The 24306-nt window shown below is 34.8% G+C and overlaps 1 protein-coding gene across 4 annotated transcripts in view; it reads left to right on the top strand.

Moving 5' to 3' along the window:
- Positions 1 to 18822, top strand: part of dcc (DCC netrin 1 receptor) — a 235065-nt gene extending 216243 nt beyond the window's left edge. For 3 of the 4 annotated variants that reach the window (XM_058774658.1, XM_058774657.1, XM_058774656.1), the window contains 3 exons: positions 1577 to 1792; positions 14431 to 14573; positions 17956 to 18822. In XM_058774658.1, the coding sequence (XP_058630641.1) occupies positions 1577 to 1792; positions 14431 to 14573; positions 17956 to 18045 (449 nt within the window). In that variant the 3' untranslated portion in view covers positions 18046 to 18822. Of the gene's footprint in view, positions 1 to 1576; positions 1793 to 2531; positions 2572 to 14430; positions 14574 to 17955 lie in introns of those variants that run through there. The other variant, XM_058774659.1, reaches the window with a different exon arrangement.
- Positions 18823 to 24306: the final 5484 nt, after the last annotated feature.

Raw genomic sequence — 24306 nt, 5'->3', positions numbered from 1 at the left:
TTTATCTATTGTTCATTTATTGTTCGCTATATCTATTAATGTTCGTTCTATTGTTTGTTTTATCTATCTATCATTCATTATGTTGTTTGTTATATCTATCTAGCAAATAACATGTTGAAAAAAAATTTGAAGTAAAAAGACAGAAAGAAATGGTACAGTATTATCCTGTAAAACACTCTAAAATATTTCATTTATAACTTCAAAAAATAGGTTTTTTAGAGTGTAGCAGTATTTGTGAGTAACGTCAGCTGTTACTACATCACCTCACGCTGTTTAGAGACAATGCGGCACTGAATGAAGCAGCTCCTCCTGCTGTCTCGCACTGTTTCAGTCTCCACTTTAAATGAGTTTGTTAGCAGCAGAAGAAATTGATTTGATTTGGTCCTTTGTCAGCAGTTGCGAGTCACTTTGCATCATGGAAATAAATGATGTTTTCAAAGCATCTCTTAGTTGAGCACGTAACAGACATCTGCACAAACTACGACTCTGAGCTACAGAAGTTCAATCGAGACTTTGAGCGTTCATGACTACTGACGCAAACTAAATACCGACCGAATGCCACAGTGACTGACTTCAGTTAATACACAGTCATCATATATATGCATGATTACAGCTGGAAAAATTCTAACTTCGTTTTCAAATGACCAGGACACTCATACTTTTAATAGACTTTGGGAAACTCTCAGTATCAGCATGCCAACTGCATCTGAATTAATTACAGTGAAATGGAATGGAATGAGTTGCACGAAACATGTTCAAATAAACCCAGATGCATTACATTCATGAGAATATTTTTGCATAATAGTAGTGAGAATGTGCTTAATTAAAACTAAAAAGTCACATTTTTAATTTCATTTTTCACACTATAACACTTTATGCAATACACATTTTTTTCAAAGCAGCTTCAGAGTAATAAACAGCAAGGCAAGGCATTTTTATTTCTAAAGCACAATTAAAACAGCAGCTGCTGACCGAAGTGCTGTACACTCAAACATTAGACACAAAACATTAGAAAGTAAAATACAAAAACTAACAAGGAAATCCAACACAATAAAATAGATAAACAAATAAGAGAGCACAATGATTAAGCCAGAAAAAAAGATATGTGTTCAGTGAGGATTTAAAACAATCAACATCAGAGGACAGTCTAATGTGTAATGTGTAGGGAAATAAGAGTTTGTTGCAATATTCATCAGTTATGAAACAAGTCATTTTAAGTCGCTCTGGATAAAATCGTCTGCTAAATGGTTAAATTTCAGCTCTACAGAAGGCAATAGTGTCATTATTCAGATTAATTCAGTTCAAGTTTTGAACTCTCATCCGATTGCAGTTAAATCGATAATATTACTGAATATTAATTGTCTTTTAAACCCCAAAATATAATTTATTATTTTATTTGAGATAAAAAAAAAAACTCTGGACATGATCATATGAGATTCACTGAAACACCGTCAATGAAATTGAAATTGAAATGCATCAAATCTTCATGTGATTGGCTGCTGTCTGGTGTTTTAGGTCCTCCTTTGCATAAAGTTCAGCTTTCCCCAATCGTTGTGTGTTTGTGTGTTTTTCTCAGCGATGTCAGCGGAGGGAGCCACTCCAATGGCCCCGCAGCAGCCGCAGCCGCTGATTCCCACGGCGCAGTCGGAGCCGTCGGGGTCGGAGGAGATTCCCAGCCGCACTATCCCGACCGCTTGTGTGCGACCCACGCATCCCCTGCGCAGCTTCACCAACCCGCTCCTGCCTCCACCCATGGGCACCATCGAGCCCAAGGTCTACACGCCCATGACAGGTACAGCTCCATCAGTCATGTAAACATTCATATTAGTGTATACTTTAATTCAGTAAATCACTGCACTCTTAAACATAAAGAGATGAAAGAAAGAGAACAGAGCTGCCCAAACTAGCTGGCCCCTGATGACCTTTGATTTGGCCACCATGCCAAATCACAAGAATGGGCAGGGGGGAAGGTTAAAAAAACATGGCACTATTTCTAATTGATATTTCTGTACATACATACATACATACTTTTTTTTTAGCATTGAAATGTTACAAAACAATATAAGATAATTTGATTTAAAATAGTTTTTTTAATTGTTATTTTAAATAATGGGAACAAAAATAATTTCAAAATAATTTTTAAAGATGTCATGTAAATGTAACAATATAAGGGAATTTGATTTAAAATATATTTTAAAAAATGTTACTTTTAAGTAATGTAAAACATACTGTATAATTTAAAAATAATTTTTAAAGATGTTATTTAAGTTTTTGTGTAATTTTATATATAATACATTTTAATATAATATCATTGGATATAATGCAATATTTGCTTTTGGCCTTCTATTTCTGGCCCTCTGTATTAATTTTTTTTTTTGCTTCCTCAAAAAACCTTTCAATGAACAGTTCTAAAGAAAATAACATTTTAATAATCTGAAGAACCTTTCTCCATTTTAAAGAAACTTTTGTGCATCAGAAAGCTTCTTACTCTTTAAAATGAAGGTTCTAAAAGGTTTTTTTTTTTTTTACAGTGATGCCATAGAAGAACCATTTCTGGTTCACTAAAGTCTGGTACTATAGCGCTTTATACAATACAGATTGTGTCAAAGCAGCTTTACAGTGTTAAACAGGAAATTAGTGTGTCGATAATGCAGGAGAACAATAGTAAACAGTTTTCCAGTTAAAGTCACTTCATTGTTGAAAGTGTTGTCCAGCTCAGTTCTCTTCAATTAGTGTCTGTGCAATCAAGTGTCAATACTGCCTGAAATTAAGTGTCGCCAACTAAGCAAGCCAAAGGTGACAGCGGCAAGCTCCATCGGTGACAGAAATGGAGAAACCAAGCTTTCAGTCATCAGTTCCTAAAAGAACCATGGTTTCTTAGTGTGAAGAACATTTTAATAATCTGAAGAACCTTTTTCCACTATAAAGACTCTTTTGTGCAATGGAAAGATTCATGGATGTTGAAGGTTCTTCATGGAGCATCAGTACCAATAAAGTGTAGGCTGTGCTGGTTATGTGAATGAGGGCAATGAAGATTTAGAATCAGAAAAGGGAATCTCGTGGGTTGTGTTGTGTTGTCTGTAGCCAGAGGCGGAGACGGTGGAGACGTGAAGCTGTATCTGCTGTGAGTCTGGGGTCTGAGGGTCTCTCGGTGGGAATCAGTGAATAAAGCGCTTGGTTTGTGTGTGTTGAGTTCCCATCGGTGGCTGTAATGTTCATCGATTGCAGACATCATAACAGTGTGGAAACACTCTCAAACACTGATGCTCCAGGGCTTCTGCTTCCTCAGAGGAGATCTGACTCTCTCTGGATCTTCAGTCCTGTATTGCAATGCTGCAGCAGATATTCAGAGACAGACGCAGCAGCGCATGTTTCCCCCGCAGTTAGGATTTAATTGGTTCTGCTCAAGCCATTTTGTGTATGTGGGGCTCCAGACGCTTTTCCATTACGCTTGAGAATGGAGTCTGAATAGACGCTCTTTCCACTCAGATGTTCGACAGGCATCCGATTATAAGATCCAGCAGTGAGAGCAGATGAAACGTTACTGGATCTGATGAAAAGATTCGCTCGAAAATCCAGCAGAGAAACTCAGTCTGATCTATCTATGTATCTATCTATCTATCTATCTATCTATCTATCTATCTATCTATCTATCTATCTATCTATCTATCTATCTATCTATCTATCTATCTATCTATCTATCTATCTTTCTATCTTTCTATCTATCTATCTATCTATCTATCTATCTTTCTAAAAATCTATCCATCTGTTAGTTAGTTAGTTAATTAGTTAGTTAGTAGATTAATTACTGTATATCTGTCTATCTATCATTCGTTCGTTAGTTAGTTAGTTAATTAGTGGGGGTGGGAGAAAAAAATAAATTTGCCTAACTATCGCGATCCTTTTTACAACTATTTAAAAATCGATTGGTTTACATCAGAATCGATTTATATTGAATTATTTTACTTTTCCTAAGAGGTGGTGGGGAGAAGTTACCGCTTTTATTCCAACAGAGGGTGAAATGTATAGATGTGTTCGACTTGAAGCAGCGCCACGCAGCAGACCGATCAGCGTATCACATCAAAGAACCACGATAGCAGGGGCGGTTCTAGGATTTCATCTTTAGAGAGGCTTAGCCCTCAGAGAGACCATTGGATACAACGATACAAATTACCTAAATAAACAGTATTTTACTGTGCTTATGAAAACTGTATTACTGTATGAAGTAAATTGACACAATTATCTATTAAAGTTACAGAAGTTACTTAGTTAAGAGTAATATTTTCTTAACTGTTTATGTTTATTTAAGACATAACCGACTGTGTTTACTTGGATACTCGTCAAGACAGCCATTGTGACATAATATTATGTGTATTTGCTTATTTGCTCGAGAAGATGCGAAAGTGAATGACCCGATCTTCAATTGCATTTTTTTCTATTTATATTTGGTGTGCTATTTATACGCAGAAACGGACTTTGGCGTGCATATGAGACGCAATGGTTAGGTTTAGGGGTGTGGGGAAGATGCGTATCATAAGGATGCCAAAGACATTGTCTGCATATAAATAGCACACCAAATAGAAACAGAAAATTGTGCCATTGAAACGCATTTTCATGAGACCAGGCTGCGATTTGGTACTGGCATGCTGTCCATGTAGTGCGCGCTTCATTCAAATGTATGCGTGCACAGTAACGATCTATCACAGCGCGTGAGAATGATAAACTTTCTTGAGGAAGCAGCACAGGCCTGATCGTTCAGATAGCTGATTATAGTTTTAGGGGGGCTGAGATGACAAATAGGGGGGCTGACTATTATATTCATGTGCAAGTTCAGGGTTTTGGTACTTAAAAGTTTCATGGTCCAAGGTACTTTAAATATACACTGTGTATGTGTATGCTCCTGAAATAAAAGTTCAGAAAGATGTGATGCATTGATTTTGTTAATATGATTCATCATATAGAGTCTCTTTTAAAGGTATAATCAAGTAGCCTATTTTCCATTGTCTAGTCTTTAATAAATTGTAATATTGAATCACAATAGTTATTTAATCACAATACTCAATTATCGCAACATACTGTATATTGAATTGGCAGATTAGCGTATCCCAGCCCTATTAGTTAGCTAGTGGGTTCTATCTATCTATCTATCTATCTATCTATCTATCTATCTATCTATCTATCTATCTATCTATCTATCTATCTATCTATCTATCTATCTATCTATCTATCTATCTATCTATCTCTGTCGTTACTTAGTTAGTAGGTTAGTTCTATATATCTATCTGTCTATCATCTATCTATCTATCTATCTATCTATCTATCTACAGTATCTGTCTATCTATCTGTCTGTCGTTAATTAGTTAGTTAGTTAGTTAGTAGGTTAGTTCTATCTATCTATCTATCTATCTATCTATCTATCTATCTATCTATCTATCGCTAATTAGTTAGTTAGTTAGTTAGTAGGTTAGTTTTATATATCTATCTATCTGTCTATCTATCTATCTATCTATCGCTAATTAGTTAGTTAGTTTGTTAGTAGGTTAGTTCTATCTATCTATCTGTCTGTCTATCTATCTATCTATCTATCTATCTATTGCTAATTAGTTAGTTAGATAGTAGGTTAGTTCTATCTATCTATCTATCTATCTATCTATCTATCTATCTATCTATCTATATATATATCTATCTATCTATCTATCTATCTATCTATCTATCTATCTATCTATCTATCTATCTATCTATCTATCTATCTATCTATCTATCTATCTATCTATCTATCTCTGTCGTTACTTAGTTAGTAGGTTAGTTCTATATATCTATCTGTCTATCATCTATCTATCTATCTATCTATCTATCTATCTACAGTATCTGTCTATCTATCTGTCTGTCGTTAATTAGTTAGTTAGTTAGTTAGTAGGTTAGTTCTATCTATCTATCTATCTATCTATCTATCTATCTATCTATCTATCTATCGCTAATTAGTTAGTTAGTTAGTTAGTAGGTTAGTTTTATATATCTATCTATCTGTCTATCTATCTATCTATCTATCGCTAATTAGTTAGTTAGTTTGTTAGTAGGTTAGTTCTATCTATCTATCTGTCTGTCTATCTATCTATCTATCTATCTATCTATTGCTAATTAGTTAGTTAGATAGTAGGTTAGTTCTATCTATCTATCTATCTATCTATCTATCTATCTATCTATCTATCTATATATATATCTATCTATCTATCTATCTATCTATCTATCTATCTATCTATCTATCTATCTATCTATCTATCTATCTATCTATCTATCTATCTATCTATCTATCTATCTCTGTCGTTACTTAGTTAGTTAGTAGGTTAGTTCTATATATCTATCTGTCTATCATCTATCTATCTATCTATTTGTCTATCTACAGTATCTGTCTATCTATCTGTCTGTCGTTAATTAGTTAGTTAGTAGGTTAGTTATTTCTATCTATCTATCTATCTATCTATCTATCTATCTATCTATCTATCTATCTATCTATCGCTAATTAGTTAGTTAGTTAGTTAGTAGGTTAGTTTTATATATCTATTTATCTGTCTATCTATCTATCTATCTATCTATCTATCTATCTATCTATCTATCTATCTATCTATCTATCTATCTATCGCTAATTAGTTAGTTAGTTAGTTAGTAGGTTAGTTATTTCTATCTATCTATCTATCTATCTATCTATCTATCTATCTATCTATCTATCTATCTATCTATCTATCTATCTATCTATGTCGTTCTATTGTTCTGACTGTCTGTGAGGCAGAGTCCTGCACGGGTCCTGTTTGATAAACCCGCACCGCCCGCACCCGCAGTAGTTAACGAATACCCGACCCGTTATCCGACAGCAACACTAATTTAATTCCGAACCCGACCCGACCCGTTTGACATAAAACCGCGACCGAACCGCACCGCATTAAATCTACATAAGGCAGACAAAACACCTTTGTTTTATTTTTAATGTAACAAGCAATTAACAAGTCATTCTGAGTTAATGCGTTAATATTTTAATAATAAATAATAATAAAATTTAACACACGCAGCCCAACAAGTTAACAGAGAGAGAGAGAAAGCACCATTCAACGTGTAAACAATATAAAACTATTGCGGACTAAAGCTTTTATTCAAACTGTGAATAGATTAACTACGGAAAAGCGAGCAAAGAGCGCTCCCTTTAATGTAATCACTAGACCTACAGCTGTCAATCAATGTCAATACAGCTGTCGATTGGCTACAGTGCTCAGTGTTTGCAAATCCCGCTGTAGAAGCCCGGTCTTCAGACAGAGCGCGCGAACACAAGCACGGAACAATTTGAAAGGAGCTGCCTATCAGCGTGTACTGGATTAAGTCGAAATAGTCTTGGTTATAATTGTACCCGCAACCCGCCCGTGCTTGTCACCAGTCCGACCCGCACCCGCACCGCACCCGACACGTCAATATTATTCCACCCGTTACGTCAATTTTTGCGGTTCACCCGTCGGGTACCCGCGGGTACCCGCCCGCGTGCAGGACTCTGCTGTGAGGTTCAGTCGTGGTTTTCTTGGCTCTTTCATGTTGTTGTGTTTTTTCTTGTTGAGTCTCTCTGACCGCAGTGTCGGTGTAGTTCTGTCTCTCTTTTATTCTCTGGCATGAAACACATGTGAATAAGGCTTGTTTGACAAATTAATCATTCGTTTGAACTTTGTATCGTATCTCATTCCCTCACGTTGTGAGTTATGACTGATCAAGTAAGCGCTCCCAGTTAGTTTGTTATCACAGCTTGTGTTGTATTTCTAATGCTTTGATTTACTCATGTTAATTAATTGCCGTCAGGAGCTGAGAGTGTAAATCAGCTGCGGGGTGAAACGCTGCAGACGTGCATCGACTCTCACGATGGAAACACATGAAATACAGCAGAATAAAAGCCATGGAGCCTCAGGAGACGGCCAAGCGTTTGAGGGCTGTCGGGTTTATATTTACTGTCCACGAGCTTCACAGACTCGCCTTTGTTCCTCTTGTTTCAGAGGAGTCCATCCGTCTTTTAAAGAAGAATTTAAAGCCGTCTCCTTCCTGCCCGAGAGAGACGGATCAATCTATCAGCCTGTATGTCAGTCATGCCAGAGTCTCTTTCAGCATAAAGGCATCAGACAGTCCAGAGAAGCTCTGACAGCGGAGATTCTTCATGCATTTTAATTCAGACAGTTTAGTTGATTTAATCTGAAACATTTACGGCTTTTCAAATTTGTGTTCTGTCTTTGGTGAAGGTATTTCTTCTCGCTTTTATCAAGCGTTTCTTTCCCAGGATGAGGTGAAATATTGATCAGGCGTCTCTAAGCAGCAGTGAAAGAAACATTGTGATCTAAACACACAGAAACTGGGCATTTGCTCAGAGCTGACGCCTGCGACGGCCACTTCACCACCAGTTAAATGGGGTTTTTAAAGCGCTGTCCATGATGTGAGGGATCGCGCGGCAGACGGGCCTGAAGCGCTTTAGACCATCCAGCCATTTCACACACCATAACACACACCGTCCTCGACCGAGAAACGCAATTTGTCAGAATATAAAGACAAAGAGGAGCAGAGAGAGGGAGGAGTGTTGACTTATGGAGAATCTCATGAAAATAGCTCGCATTTCACCCCAAAACAAAAGAAAATATATTGTGCATGACGAAAATAAGGCTTATTTTAGAGCCAGTATGATTATTTCACATTATGACATTATTTTCATGACAATTAAGCACAAATAATTCCTGTTTAAGGAGCTTAAATCTTATTCTCGTTTGTGTTTCTCATTAGATTGTCATTGTTGTAGTACAATGTTTTTTTTTTGTTTTTTTTGTTTTTTACTTAAATCAGAATAAATGAAGGGCAAATCAGCAAATCATACCATTATGTATAAATACTTGCATCATTATTTTCATGACAATTGACCCTCAAATTCTCATTACTGTAATGCAAAGAAAAATAATGTACAATGCCAATAAATAAACAGCTTTAAAAATAGACTTCATTTTCGTCATGCAATATAAACGGTCTTATTTCTTCTTGTTTTGAGTTGAAATGTGACCCTTAATATGGTTTTGAAGAAAATTAAGCTTATTTTAAGGCCAGTATGATTTTTATTTTATGACATTATTTTCATGATAATTAAACACAAATATTTCCATTGCTATATGTGACTCTATGTTTAAGGAGCTTCTCATTTATGTTTCTCATTAGATTCTCATTGTTGTTGTACAATGTTTTATTTAAATAAGCATAAAATAAATGTAAATCAGCATAAATACTTTACCATTTGTTGTGCATTTACTGTAATGCAAAGAAAAATAATGCACTGGCTCTAAAAATAGTCATGAAAAATAAAAGTTTCTTCTGGCTTTTTGCATTATGACATTATTTTCATGCCAGTCAAACACAAATAATTATGGTTTCTGTATGGGTTTGGATATTTAAGGAGCTCATTAGATTCTCATTGTTGTAGTACAGCGTTTTGTTTATTTAAATCAGCATTAATTAAATGCAAATCAGCTAATACTACTAATATGTATAAATACTTTACCCTTTGAATAATGCATCATCAATTAACCCTGAAACTCTCATTACTGTGATGCAAAGAAAAATAATGCACTGTCTCTAAAAACAGGCTTCATTTTCGTCATGCAAAATGCAAAAACATGTTTCTTCTGGTTGGGGTTGAAACGTGAGCCAGCCGTGTTTCTGATGGTTTTTCTGAGATTCCTCAGTGAATTGACCGATCTGTGTTTCAATCTAACGCTCGGCACTCGTCGTGACCTCATTCCCGCTGAACAAGGGTCTGTTTGGAACAGAAGAAGGTCATGAATTGCTATTGAAGATGTATTCTCTAAAGCATCTTCTAAGGGCTGGTTTTTCATGTCTCTGTGAGAGTTGAAGTTTGAATGAGATGTGCTCTAGCTCTCGGCTGGATCTCTGGCAGAAGTTAATGAGCGCTAATCATCTCTGGCCGAGCGACAAGAAGAGAAATGACAGCGATAATATCACTTACCACTCCAATGCACCTCTAAAAGAGGGAAAACAGCATCACGTCCAGATCCTGCTGGACAAAACCAGCCAAAAGTGGTTCAACAGGCCAGTTTTAGTGCACTAGACCAGCAAAACCACCGTTAAACTGCTCAGGATACAAGTAGCATACGTTTAGCAAACTGTGTATTTGTATCGCTCTCTAATGGTCTGAAATTGAACATTGAGTTGAAGAGTGATTAGCACGAGCGTTCACGAGCGGGCGAGTTGCAGTAGCAGCACGTACACGACCCATAAATTGCTTTACAGTTGACTGAAAATCCATATCAGAAAAACATTGAGCAGTTAGCATGGTGCGAATGCTAACAAGCCCCTCCGGCGGTCTGGATATCTCGGAGCTGTTGCGCACATGAATGTCTTTTCTCATAATGTACTCATAATGGGGTTATATAATATTTTGGCTGCTCAGTTTTGCTTTTCTTTAGTGTAGTGAGACTGTTGTGTTCTATGCACCTACTGTATATTTAATGTAAGAGCAGCGCTTTGTTATTCTTCCAGTTATTAACCCTTATGCGTCTTTAGACATATTTTTATTTTATTTTATTTAATTTTTTTGTGCTGTCAAACAATTAATCACATCCAAAATAAAAGTTTTTGTTTACATAATATATGTGTGTGTACTGTGTATATGTATTATGTATATATAAATACACACATGTAGGTATATATTTCAGAAAAATATGTTATGTTTATATATTAAATATATTTATATATAAAATAAATTATTTATGTTTATTTAGATATTTATATCTGTATATTTATATATACATAATAAATATACAAAGTACACACACATATATTATGTAAATAATACATAAATTGTAACATAAATAATACTAAATGTAAACCCTACATTATTACATTACATTATATACATAAATAATACTAAATGTAACCCTATTATTATTATTATTATTATTATTTGGCTATGTTAATTCAAACCAGTGCTATTTTAGTATCAGTGAGATACTACTATAATTTTTGTTAATGTTTTGAATTTCATTTTATTTTATATTTTTTGCTTTCATGTTAATTTTAAAGTTTTTACTCATTTTGTTTTGTGTTTTTGTCATTATTATTAGCTTTTTGTTGTTTTAAATTTGTCTATATAGTGTTTATTAATTTTTAATTCAGTTTGCTACATATTAGTACATTGTTAAACTAAACGAGAAATGAAACTAGCTGAAATAAAATGTTTAACTTTTTTTATATTTTATTTTAAACATTTATTTTATTTCAAGTAACAAAAATGTTTTTTTTAATGGTTTTAGGTTTCAGTTAACTATAATAATGCATGTGAATTTGTAAATTTGTATTTTTATTGGAATTTTTATATTTCACCCTCATTTCCTTTCATAAATCTATTTTACACAAAAAAATAGTTACACTCAGGACCTTCAAGATAAAAATGACTCAAATGAAAATGAAAAATGATTCAAATTAATATTGTTTCTAATCACTGACTTATCCAAGACTGTAATAATCAAAAAAAAAAAAAAAAAAAAACTAGCATTTAATATATCGAAAATAACAGATTTTTTTTTTACATACTTGTTATGTAAACAAACCAAAGGCTTTAAAGGCTTAAAATTGTGAAAATGTAGACATTTTTGGTAGTTATTATGGTTATGACTGATATTGGTAAAAATATCAATGTCGGTAAAATTACATTACAATTACAAAATTAGATTATATATATATTATAATATTATATATAATATTTTATGACCATTTTTTGACATTTTGTTCTCCAAGGACCTCTGTGTAACTTTTTAAATTGATGTACAAAGGGTTAATGCATCAGAAGTCTTACTTCAGCATTGCAAACTAAGAATGATAAAGCTGAACAACATGAAACCACTTTATCTTGGTTTCATAGATCTGGAGCTTAGATGAGTTCTACATTAAGAGTCAACAAATAATTCTGCTCTCTAATCACTGCCAGTCATAAAGCAGAAGAGCTTTTGGGGTTTTCTGACTCAAAGCGTCCGTTCCTGGAGCAGGTGCCTCCAATTTCTGCAGTTAAATTGCGCTGCTAATGCTGAGCGCAGGTCTCTCATTAAGATGGAGGAATGTGAGAGATTCTGGAAGCTTGTTATCGGCATCCATCATCACAGTCCGTCGGTTCCTGCGTCTTTAGAGAGAAAACTCACGGATGAGCAGGGATGCTATCAGCCCATCCATCTGTCCTGTCTCACCTCCTGCCAGACCAGCCAGTCTCTCTCTCTCTCTGTCAGTCAGTTGGTGTCTCTCTCTCTCTGTCAGTCAGTTGGTGTCTCTCTCTCTCTCTCTCTCTCTCTGTCAGTCAGTTGGTGTCTCTCTCTTGTCTGGAGGTCTGCCAGTGCAGCTCTGGATGGAGATCTGGATTTGGCTCCTTTAACTGCATTCATTTTTCCACATGATTTTGTTGCATTCAGGGTCAGCAGGACTGGGCTGTTCCTGGTGCTAAAAATAATTAAAATAATTTGTAACTACCTTACTTTCTGGATAGTTGCACAAAGTAAAAATTGCATTGTTGAAAGAGAACAAAAACACACACACATAAGTCACATTGGCGTATAAAGGAGTAATTCACTCAAAAAACTGAGAATGTCATGTAAATATGCTCATCCTCAGTTTATTCAAGATTAGGATGAGTTTGTTTCTTCATCAGATTTGGAGAATGGATGCTCTGCAGTGAATGGGTGCCGTCAGAATGAGAGTCCAAACATCTGATAAAAACATCACAATAATCCACAGCACTCCAGTCCATCAGTTAACATCTGGAGAAGACAAAAGCTGAAACAAATCCATCATTAAGACGTTTCTAACTAAAATATGAGTCCATAATCCATAATAATGCTTCTTCTAGTGAAAAAGTGCATCTCCTGTTGTCTCTCACATCAAAATCCAGCCACATATTAGTTTAGAGCTGTTTTGGACTGTTTTGTCTTGTAAACGCTGCTTGATCTGCAGATTTCTCTCCTGATTCAGACCAGAACACTTTTTCACTGGAGGAAGCGTTATTATGGATTATGGAAACTAAATATGGTATTTTAGTTAAAAACGTCTTAATGCTGGATTAGTTTCAGCTTTTGTCTTCTCCAGATGTTAACTGATGGACTGGAGTGCTGTGGATTATTGAGATGTTTTTATCAGCTGTTTGGACTCTCATTCTGACGGCACCCATTCACTGCAGAGCATCCACTGCTGAGACACTGATGCAATGCAGCGTTTCTCCAAATCTGTTCCCCAAACACAAACAACTGTTCCTTTTAAGGTGTTTGGGCTGGAAACGCTCTCTACATGTGAGTGTAAACACACAGGCTGTATTTGTGTTCATATCTCAGTGTTGCTGTTCAGGAGCTGGTTTCTCTGTCGTGAGGAACAGAAACCCTGCTGCGATCGTTAGTTAGACTGTTGACATTTATAGCATCTAGATGAACAACAACAGACGTTTGAAGGAAACTCCAGCTCATGTTTCGGTTTCTATTTATTTCATGAATGTTAACGAATGATGGATTGATCAGAGTTTTGCTCCAAAACCAGCAAAGATGATGTTTGAGGAATCACAGTTTAATCTTATACTCTCATGTCTGGATGTGTGTGTCTATTCTGACGGCACCCATTCACTGCAGAGGATCCATTATAAACAATGTGCATTATAAACGGCAAGCCCAAAACTATTTTATGTAAAGGAAAACTGGGGGAAATGCACAAATAAACTTCCAAAAGTTTTGCATGCTTGATGTTAATTGCATTATACAAGTCGCTTTGAAATATAAGTTACAGCACGTTATAGATGATTAAAAAGGAACTTATATTCTGGAAAATAATAGGGTAATAACATAATTTTTGTTAGTTGTCTTAAAAAAAATCATTTACTCAAGTTGTTTCAAACCTGTATTTCTTCTGTTTCTTTCTTCTGTTGAGCACAAAAGAAGATATTTTGAAGAATGTTGGAAACCAAACAGTTGACGGTAGCCATCGACTTACAGTACATAGTATTTTTTTTTCCATACTATGGAAGTCATTGGGGACCATCAACTGTTTGGTTCTTCAAATTTAAAATATCTTCTTCTGAAGAACCACAGGAACCAGATGAGTCCTCTGCACAATCTGACTTTGCTGCAACCTTGAAATAAACTGCTGGTCTCGTCTGGCCAGAGGAGAATGAACACTATTTTCCTGTTTAATACTGTAAAGCTGCTTTGGCACAATCTGCATTGTAAAAAGCACTATATAAATAATGGTGACTTGACTTGAAGAAAGAAACTCATGGATGTTTGAGGATGAGTGATGTCTGAATATGTTCGTTTTTGGATGAACTGTATCTTTAATGCTTGTAATAAGTGGTGTGTTGATGTTTTCTGTGTGTTTCTCTGCTCTCAGGTGGGAGTTTACCCAAACCGCAGGTGAAGACGGCCTCGCTGGGTCAGGCTGGGAAGGCCCGCTCTCCATTACTGCCTGTTTCAGTGCCGACCGCTCCTGAGACGACTGAAGACGGACAGAAGCAGCCGGACGACCCGGCCAGCGTGAGTCACACACACACACTCACTTACTCACTCACACACACACACACTCACACCGATCCAGATCTCCTCATCTAACACTCGTTTCAGTCTCTCAGAGGGCTTTAGACTCGGCAGGGAGTCGCTTTAAATCTCGACCGTAAGCCAAACGCTTAATAACTGACGAGAAACATTTCCATGAAACCTCAAGCAACAATTTGGCTTGTTTTCCTTCTCTGAAAAGAATGATTGATGCTTCTGTGATTCAAAGACCAGTCCTGCCTCTGCTTTATCGGGTGTAGTTATTAATATTTTGTGAAGATTTGCGGCAGGCGTACTGTCTTCAGTGTGAATCACTGAACAGGCAGATGAGAGCACAGACAGTGTTCAACTATTGATGTCACAATAACAAGAGAAAGTGGGAAGTTTGTGCTCGGGGTTTGATTTTGCCTCAGACGACTCGCTTTTCTAGTTTATGAGCGTGAGACAGAAAGGTCAGGAGACTCCGTCCATCCGACAGGTATCTGTGTAATTGGAATGGCCTTTTCCCGTCAGAGATGAAGCAAATAAACAAACTGACACTGATCAGACTCTTCAGCGCAGCCCGAGCGAGAGAGTTTACCAGCAAAGCCCGATACACACCAAGCTGACGGTCGGCCGTCAGGCAGTTTTTGTTCTAAGTTTTCACAGTGTGTTCCGCGCCATCGGCTGAAGTTGGTCCTCATCTGCTTTTTCGGCAGTTCGACATGTTGAATCGGCGTTGGAGCTCGTCGGTCAGTCGGGCCATCTGATCATTCTGATTGGTTGTTTAGCTGGCGAGCCAGTGCACGAGAAAAGCGCAGAACGGACGTGCTACTTGGCCGTCGGGTGTCAAGCGTCGGCTTGGTGTGTCAGGGCAACTTTGGACTCAGACGCTGCCGGCGTGAGCCAACCCTCGCAGTCTGTTTTCGTCGCCACTAGTTCGTCAGCGTCGGCTTAGTGTGTACCGGGTTTAATACCACGGTAGATATATTTATGCAAGAAACAGTTACACAACTGACACATTACAAATGCATTTCCTGATTTTATTATAGCAGGGGTTCACAAACTTTTTTAACGCAGATGATTAATTTTTTTCTATTTTACGCATTAAATTGATTTAACGCCATTAACGCAGGGGCGGAGCCTAGGGTTGGCCACCCCACTCAGAACTGCTAATTCTGTCTCTTTTTTTCTTGAAAAGAAGTGCATTTATTCAGTCTCAAAACATATTTACGAGCACATCAAACAGGAGACGTTTCAGACGCGCACTTCACCTTCACTTCAGGCGTGAGTCAAATGAGTGCGGAAACAGTACTGTGCTCGCAGCGCGTGCTCTTCAATACACGCACAAAGGTGCCGATTCAACTCGTCAGCTCATTAATAGAGACGGAAATGGGTCCGAAAACGTAGAGTTGAGAGAAAATACAATGCATGTCATATCCGTGTCATGTTAAAGAAATAGCAGCCAAAACAACCTAATAACCAGCTGCTGTGATGTCTGTTCATCAAGAATAAAAGAAAAAAGAGGAAATCAATAACTTTTATAGTTTTAAGGATTCATCTGTATTTAGTTTAATTGGTATCAGTGATACTGGCCTTCAGTTATAAAAATAAAGATGCCATTAAACAAATATTAAAAATATACTGTATTTTTGTTGTTTGTACATTAATTTGAAGATTGAATGTGAAATTATTGCAATATAAAAGTATATTTAAAAACTTTAATGTTAGGTGGGATTACTCTCAGAAAAATGTTAATTAGTTTTTTTTTTTTATCGATTGACAGCATTAATATATATATATATATATATTTTTTTTTTTTTTTTTGTTGTTGTTTGTTTGTTTGTTTTTATTAATATTTAACTTATTATTTTTGTTTTAGTTGTAGTTATTTTAGTACTAAACAAAATGAGAAATGCCTTGGCAGCTAGATGAAATAAATTAAGTTTAAGGTTTTTGTATATATTATTTTATTTCAATTAACATTAATTTTATTTCAACAAAAATGTTTATATATATATATATATAGTTTTAGTTCTAGTTTTAGTTAACTATAATAACCCTGATTTTTGTATGTCAGCTAATGGTCACATGGCATGCAGGTAAACAACAAAATATTTTTAGGAAGTGTTTTACTGGTCTTTATTTTAAAATGACTTATTATTTTAGTTTAATTATTATTTAAATAATTATTAGCTTTTCATCAACTCATGAGTGTCAGTCAGGGTTATTATAGTTAACTAAAACTAAAACCATTCAAAACTATTTTGTTACTTGAAATAAAATATAATTGCCAAGGTTAAATTTCTAATTTTCATTTTATTTTTTAGTAGTGCTGTCAAACGATTAATTGCATCCAAAATAAAAGTTTTTGTTTGCATAATATGTGTGTGTACTGTTTAAGAAAAATATGTTACATTTATATATTAAATATATTTATATATAATATAAATTATATGAATTTAAATATATACATGCATGAGTGTGTATTTATATGTACATAATAAATATACACAGTACACACACATATATTATGTAAACGAAAACTTTTATTTTGGATGTGATTAATCAAATTAATCGTTTGACAGCACTAGTTTGGTGTATAACTAAAATAACTAAGACTAAAACAGAAATAAAAATTAATAAAAATGGCAATGCTTTACAATAAGGTTCATTAGTTAACATTAGTTAATGTGAATACTTCTACAGCATTTTATTAATCTTAGTTAATGTTAATTTCAGCATTTACTAATGCATGATTAAAATCACAAGTTTTTATCAATAATAATAATAATAATATAATAAAAATGAAAAACACACAACAAAATTACTAAAGCTTTATCTAAAATGAAAATAAAATATGAATAAAAACTATAATAGTATATTAATGATATTAAAATATCTCAAGCATCGGTAAATATAAGGATATGATATGGATTATAAAGAAATATCACATCCTCATATTTTGAATGTCCTCAGATGAATGAATGATGAATTGTGCACAACTACAATAGAAATGAGAATCGGTGCTGTTCAGTCTGTAGTTGCACGCGAGTATGTGTTGCGTGTGTCTAAAATCAGATATCGGTCTGTCAGAGCATTTAAAGCAAACGATCTCTCTCTGAGTGTTTCTGGACTCATGACGATAGATCGGCGGCTAACAGCAGTTCGATTGAAGCTTTCACAGCCGTCGATGGCAGCGAGTGTTTCATCTGTCTGATGTTATAGATGGAGCTCAAAGCAGCAGATATTCAGTGCACAACATCAATAACAGTGCTGGGATATGCATGCAATAACCTCACTAACTGTTTGCATGGATCTTCTCAATATCGCAGTGACCTTTCCCAAACCAGGTTAAAGTTTCTTCTGCTCTTCTGCTCCGCAGGTGTACGAGCAGGACGATCTGAGCGAGCAGATGGCCAGTCTGGAAGGTCTGATGAAGCAGCTCAACGCCATCACGGGTTCGGCCTTTTAACGCAGACGCAGACGCAGACGCAGACTCTCTCTGATTCACCTGAACCCCTCAAATGGGATTATAAAGGGAAAATGACTCCGAACCGAATCTCCGCTCTGGAGAAGCAGCGTCTCTTTTCTAACACTGTCTGAGATTTTATACTGGTTTACGTACACGGCCGTGTGAATCCATCCCGCTGAACGCAGATCCACCTGGGAGGAAGACTGTGAAGATTCCTGAGCTTCATCTACTGACGGAAACCTTTCCCATGGGATTATTAGCGATTCATCTCAAACCCGACCGAGTTGCCAAAATGCAAACTTTTCATTGACATCTTGCCAATCTATTGCTGCCAAAATCCCTTAAATACACTTCACTAGGGAACTGTATGAAAGTCGGATGAAGCCGTCGGCGTGGATGAGAAGATCACATCATTTTGCTCACGCAGCACTGATTTTTGTTGTTGATTGTTTGTCGTGTCTCTTTGTGAATCTCTTTGCTACACAAACGTCATATTGGTTTATTATTTGACCCCAGTGAAACGGTAAACCCCTGCGGTGTGCTCTTGAGTTCACATTATGCATTTCATCTCCATCCAGGGATTAATGAGCCAAAAATGATCTTCTTTCTCAGTATTTTTGCCTTGTTTTCCAGTAAAAATATCGAAATGTTCTTAAATCAAGATGCATTTACATGAGAAGCAAAATGGCAAAATGGTCTTCTTTTCTGATAAAGGTATAGAAATGAAGTAAGTTTACATTTAAAACTAGAAAAGGGGGGGGGGGGTATTTTCTGAAGCCGTCAAGATATTTTTTCTTGTTTTAAGCATATTTTTTTTTAGACAATAAGACTTTTGTTTCTCCAGTAAACGTCCCATGCACCAAATTCTTCAGTATATTTTAAAATATACAAAAATTGGCCAAAAAGTATATATGTAAAATGTGTTTTAAAATATATTTATGTAAATATATTTTCTACAATATATTTTTGGCCATTTTTGGTGTATTTTTTAAAATATTAAAAAATGTATTTGGCCCTTCATATATTTTCAATCACAGAAAATGCATTCACATTTCACAATTATAGAATTATTATTATTATTTTTTTTAAATGTATTTATTGTCTATAACATGTATAGCACATCTGAAAATTTTTTTGCTACTTTAAGATTCTAAATGTATTTTCTTGCCCCTAAAATACATTTTGAAATATATATTTGGTATATGAAGGTAGAATTATTTTGTTTAACTTTATTGTTTACAACATATATTAAAAATATATTTTGGCCAGAATTTTTATTTATTATTTTTTTTTTTTTAATTTTGTAATGTTGAAATATTTGTACTGGAAAGCAAGTCAAAAACACAGAAGAAGAAAATGTTTTATTTTGGTCTTGGTTTGGTTTTGCTGTGACGGTGATCAGTCAGTCGGCGAAGGGTGAAAAAGGAGGACAAACATGGCAGATGAGTGAATTAATTTGTCAAATAATGCTAATGTGACAGCTTTGAGACATTTACTGCGTCTCACACCATCAGCTTTTCCGTTCATCTCTTTTGTTTGTTTTTTATGTGAGGAAGCACGAACAAGACTTTTTATGTGCCTATATATATTTTTGGTCAGTTTTTGGTCACTTTATTTATTTGCTGTGCTGCAAGACAAAAGATGGATGATGAATGGAGGATGAAATTTGTCCCTATATTTGATATTTTTCTGGAACCGTACAGATCCTGTAGTGACACGCTGTTTTTTACTGTACAGATGCAGCGAGCGACTGATGACTGATCGCTGTGGCGTCATGGACTCGGGACGGGGGGTGTTGGGTTTCTACGATATATTTAATATATGATTTAGATTGTTCCTTTCACAGTAATTTATGAAGACGATGTGATTAATTCTAGAGCTTTTATTTAGCCCATTAGGAGAATAAAGAAGGAGGAATTCTGGGACGGATTTTCACTGTGTTTTTGAATGAAGATATTTTGCTTCAGCATCATAACACACCTTCGGTTGTCTGACGTTTTCTGTGTGCCACCTTAAATGTGATCGACAACATTCCTGACGTTTGGATTCTCCCATAATGTTCTGTCTGAAGCATAGAGTTTGTGTGGATGTGCAGTCGCTCTCATTCCCTCACAGTCTGTTCATCTTTCTCACACAGTTCCTGCTTTAAAGGAAAAGTTCACCTGAAAATAATGTCATTCAGTTCAAACCGTGGAAAACAAACAGAGAATCCTCTCGCAAGCTCTTTTCTGCATCTGAAATCTTAATTGTTACTTTGTATTATCTCAAATCGGACTTTTTTTCATGCAATTATGCGTTTATATCTCTCAAATCTGACTTTTTTTTCTTGCAGTTTTCAGAAGTGCAAGATAAAAAGTCAGAATTGCAAGACATAAACTCAAAATTGTGAAATGAAAACAAAGTCAGAAAAAAACAAGTCTGAATTGATAAAAAAAACTCAATTGACAAAAACAAAAAAGCTTTGGGGAAAAAAAGTCAGAAGTGTGACAAAAAATGACAATTAACTTTTTTAACATTACATGGCAGAAAAGAACAGAATTATAAAAAGATATAAACTCAGAATTGAAATAAAAAAGTAAGAATTCTGAGTTTATATCTTGCTGTTCTGACTTTGTCAGAATTACGAGTTTATAAGAGTTTATAAGTTAATATCTTACTATTGTGACTTTTTTCCTCTCATAATTGCCAATTCTGACTTAATATCTAAAGTTTGACATAGTATCTCGCAATTCTAAGTCTATATCTTGCAATCCTTAGAAGAAAAAAAAAGTCAGAATTGTGAGATGTAAACTTTAAAATTACATCTTAGTTCATTTCCTGATGAATGCAATACAACTGTCATATGAATTAGTTTGTTTTTATTGACAGCGTTTGTACCTTTAACTGTGTAGAATTGAGCGGCGTTGGCATCGTTTGTGTCGTACGGGTTTGAACAGCATTCATTTTCCAGTGAACTCTTCCTGTTATTCAGCATTGCCGGGGCTGATGGGATTGATCCCTGATCAGCTGATCATTGGTGTGTCTCAGAATCACCTTCATGCAGTGACTAATTAGTCGTGTTAATGATAGAATCAGAAGGCAGCGTTGAGGAACATGAGCGGGCGTGTTAGACGTTCTCTGCTCGTGAGACGAGGAATCATTCTTATGTGTATTTTACTTCATCCTTAAATTGTCCAATGTTAGCGTCGTTAACCAAATTAGAGTAGTGATTGAGAGCTGAAATGCGGTTTTCCAGCCGCTGCCGAGTCGAACCCTCCGGCTGTTTCTACCCATGACGTTGTATACGATTACTGGTTTTGTAATGCACTGTAGAACAGTCCAATGTTCCTTTTTATATAGAAATGTTATTTGAATGGTGCATTCTTTTTTGTTTGATAAATAAAACCTTTGATAATAAACCGTGTCTGTGTTCGATTCTGTTTTGCAGGATTACAATAGTGTGATTGGGTGACCGCTGCAGAAAGACCTTTTACATCTCCTCTCAAACAGTCCTGAAGGGTTTAAGCACAACATGATTGACCACATAGATAGATGTGTGCAGATTAATAAACCGATATGATGGGGATGTTAGTGAGTTAATTATCTATCTATCTATCTATCTATCTATCTATCTATCTATCTATCTATCTATCTATCTATCTATCTATCTATTGTTAGTTAGTAGGTTAGTCCTATCTCTATCTATCTATCTATCTATCTATCTATCTATCTATTGTTAGGTAGTTAGTAGGTTAGTCCTATCTATCTATCTATTGTTAGTTAGTTACTTAGTTGGTAGGTTAGTCATATCTATCTATCTATCTATCTATCTATCTATCTATCTATCTATCTATCTATCTATCTATCTATCTATCTATCTATCTATCTATCTATCTATCTATTGTTAGTTAGTTCCTTAGTAGGTTAGTCCTATCTATCTATCTATCTATCTATCTATCTATCTATCTATCTATCTATCTATCTATCTATCTATCTATCTATTATCTATCTATCTATCTATCTATCTATTGTTAGTTAGTTAGTAGGTTAGTCCTATCTCTATCTATCTATCTATCTATCTATCTATCTATCTATCTATCTATCTATCTATCTATTGTTAGGTAGTTAGTAGGTTAGTCCTATCTATCTATCTATTGTTAGTTAGTTAGTTACTTAGTTGGTAGGTTAGTCATATCTATCTATCTATCTATCTATCTATCTATCTATCTATCTATCTATCTATCTATCTATCTATCTATCTATCTATCTATCTATTGTTAGTTAGTTAGTTACTTAGTAGGTTAGTCTATCTATCTATCTATCTATCTATCTATCTATCTATCTATCTATCTATCTATCTATCTATCTATTGTTAGTTAGTTAGTAGGTTAGTCATATCTATCTATCTATCTATCTATCTATCTATCTATCTATCTATCTATCTATCTATCTATCTATCTATCTATCTATTGTTAGTTAGTGAGTTAGTTAGTTAGTTAGTTAGTAGGTTAGTCTATCTATCTATCTATCTATCTATCTATCTATCTATCTATCTATCTATCTATCTATCTATCTATCTATCTATCTATCTATCTATCTATCTATCTATTGTTAGTTAGTTAGTTAGTTAGTTAGTAGGTTAGTCTATCTATCTATTCATCTATCTATCTATCTATCTATCTATCTATCTATCTATCTATCTATCTATCTATTGTTAGTTAGTTAGTTACTTAGTTGGTAGGTTAGTCATCTATCTATCTATCTATCTATCTATCTATCTATCTATCTATCTATCTATCTATCTATTGTTAGTTAGTAGGTTAGTCATCTATCTATCTATTCATCTATCTATCTATTCTATCTATCTATCTATCATTCATCTATCTATCTATCTATCTATCTATCTATCTATCTATCTATTGTTAGTTAGTTAGTTACTTAGTAGGTTAGTCCTATCTATCTATCTATCTATCTATCTATCTATCTATCTATCTATCTATCTATCTATCTATCTATCTATCTATCTATCTATTGTTAGTTAGTTAGTTAGTAGGTTAGTCATATCTATCTATCTATCTATCTATCTATCTATCTATCTATCTATCTATCTATCTATCTATCTATCTATCTATCTATTGTTAGTTAGTGAGTTAGTTAGTTAGTTAGTTAGTAGGTTAGTCCTATCTATCTATCTATCTATCTATCTATCTATCTATCTATCTATCTATCTATCTATCTATCTATCTATCTATCTATCTATCTATCTATCTATCTATTGTTAGTTAGTTAGTTAGTTAGTTAGTAGGTTAGTCTATCTATCTATCATCTATCTATCTATCTATCTATCTATCTATCTATCTATCTATCTATCTATCTATTGTTAGTTAGTTAGTTACTTAGTTGGTAGGTTAGTCATATCTATCTATCTATCTATCTATCTATCTATTGTTAGTTAGTTAGTTACTTAGTCGGTTAGTCCTATCTATCTATCTATTCATCTATCTATCTATCTATCTATTGTTAGTTAGTTAGTAGGTTAGTCATATCTATCTATCTATCTATCTATCTATCTATCTATTGTTAGTTAGTGAGTTAGTTAGTTAGTTAGTTAGTAGGTTAGTCCTATCTATCTATCTATCTATCTATCTATCTATCTATCTATCTATCTATCTATCTATCTATCTATCTATCTATCTATCTATCTATCTATTGTTAGTTAGTTAGTTAGTAGGTTAGTCCTATCTATCTATCTATCTATCTATCTATCTATCTATCTATCTATCTATCTATCTATACATCTATACATCTATACATCTATACATCTATCCATCTATCTATCTATCTATCTGTCTGTCTGTCTGTCTGTCTGTCTCTATCTTTCGTTAATTAGTTAGTTATTATCTGTAGTTAGTTAATTAGTTAAGAATAAGATTGTCTGTGAGACTAAAAATCCTTGAGTCTTTATTTACATGTAAAACTGAAGAACACCATTTGACTGTGTTTGTTGATGAGAGTTGCTCTGAAGTGCTTAATATGAAGGTTTTTTAAATGCATTGAATTTGTCTGCTAAAGGTGTCTGGGTTAATTTAGTCAGTGTGTTCCCGTATCAAACCGCTGACAACTGAAGTGAATCCAACAAACCCTGGGCAATGATCACAGTCTCATGTACAGTCAGTGGATCTGTCAGCGCAATAAATGTGTGAATCTGGATGCATCAAATATGTTTCTAATAATACTGCACTGAGACCAGTCCTGTGTCAGCTCCAGAATAACCCGCAGCGC

The sequence above is a fragment of the Onychostoma macrolepis genome, chromosome 05 (assembly GCF_012432095.1).
Source record: "Onychostoma macrolepis isolate SWU-2019 chromosome 05, ASM1243209v1, whole genome shotgun sequence".
NCBI classification, from domain to species: domain Eukaryota; kingdom Metazoa; phylum Chordata; class Actinopteri; order Cypriniformes; family Cyprinidae; genus Onychostoma; species Onychostoma macrolepis.
Note: the sequence above shows the minus strand (reverse complement) of the source record. Positions and strands in the feature narration are given on the sequence as shown.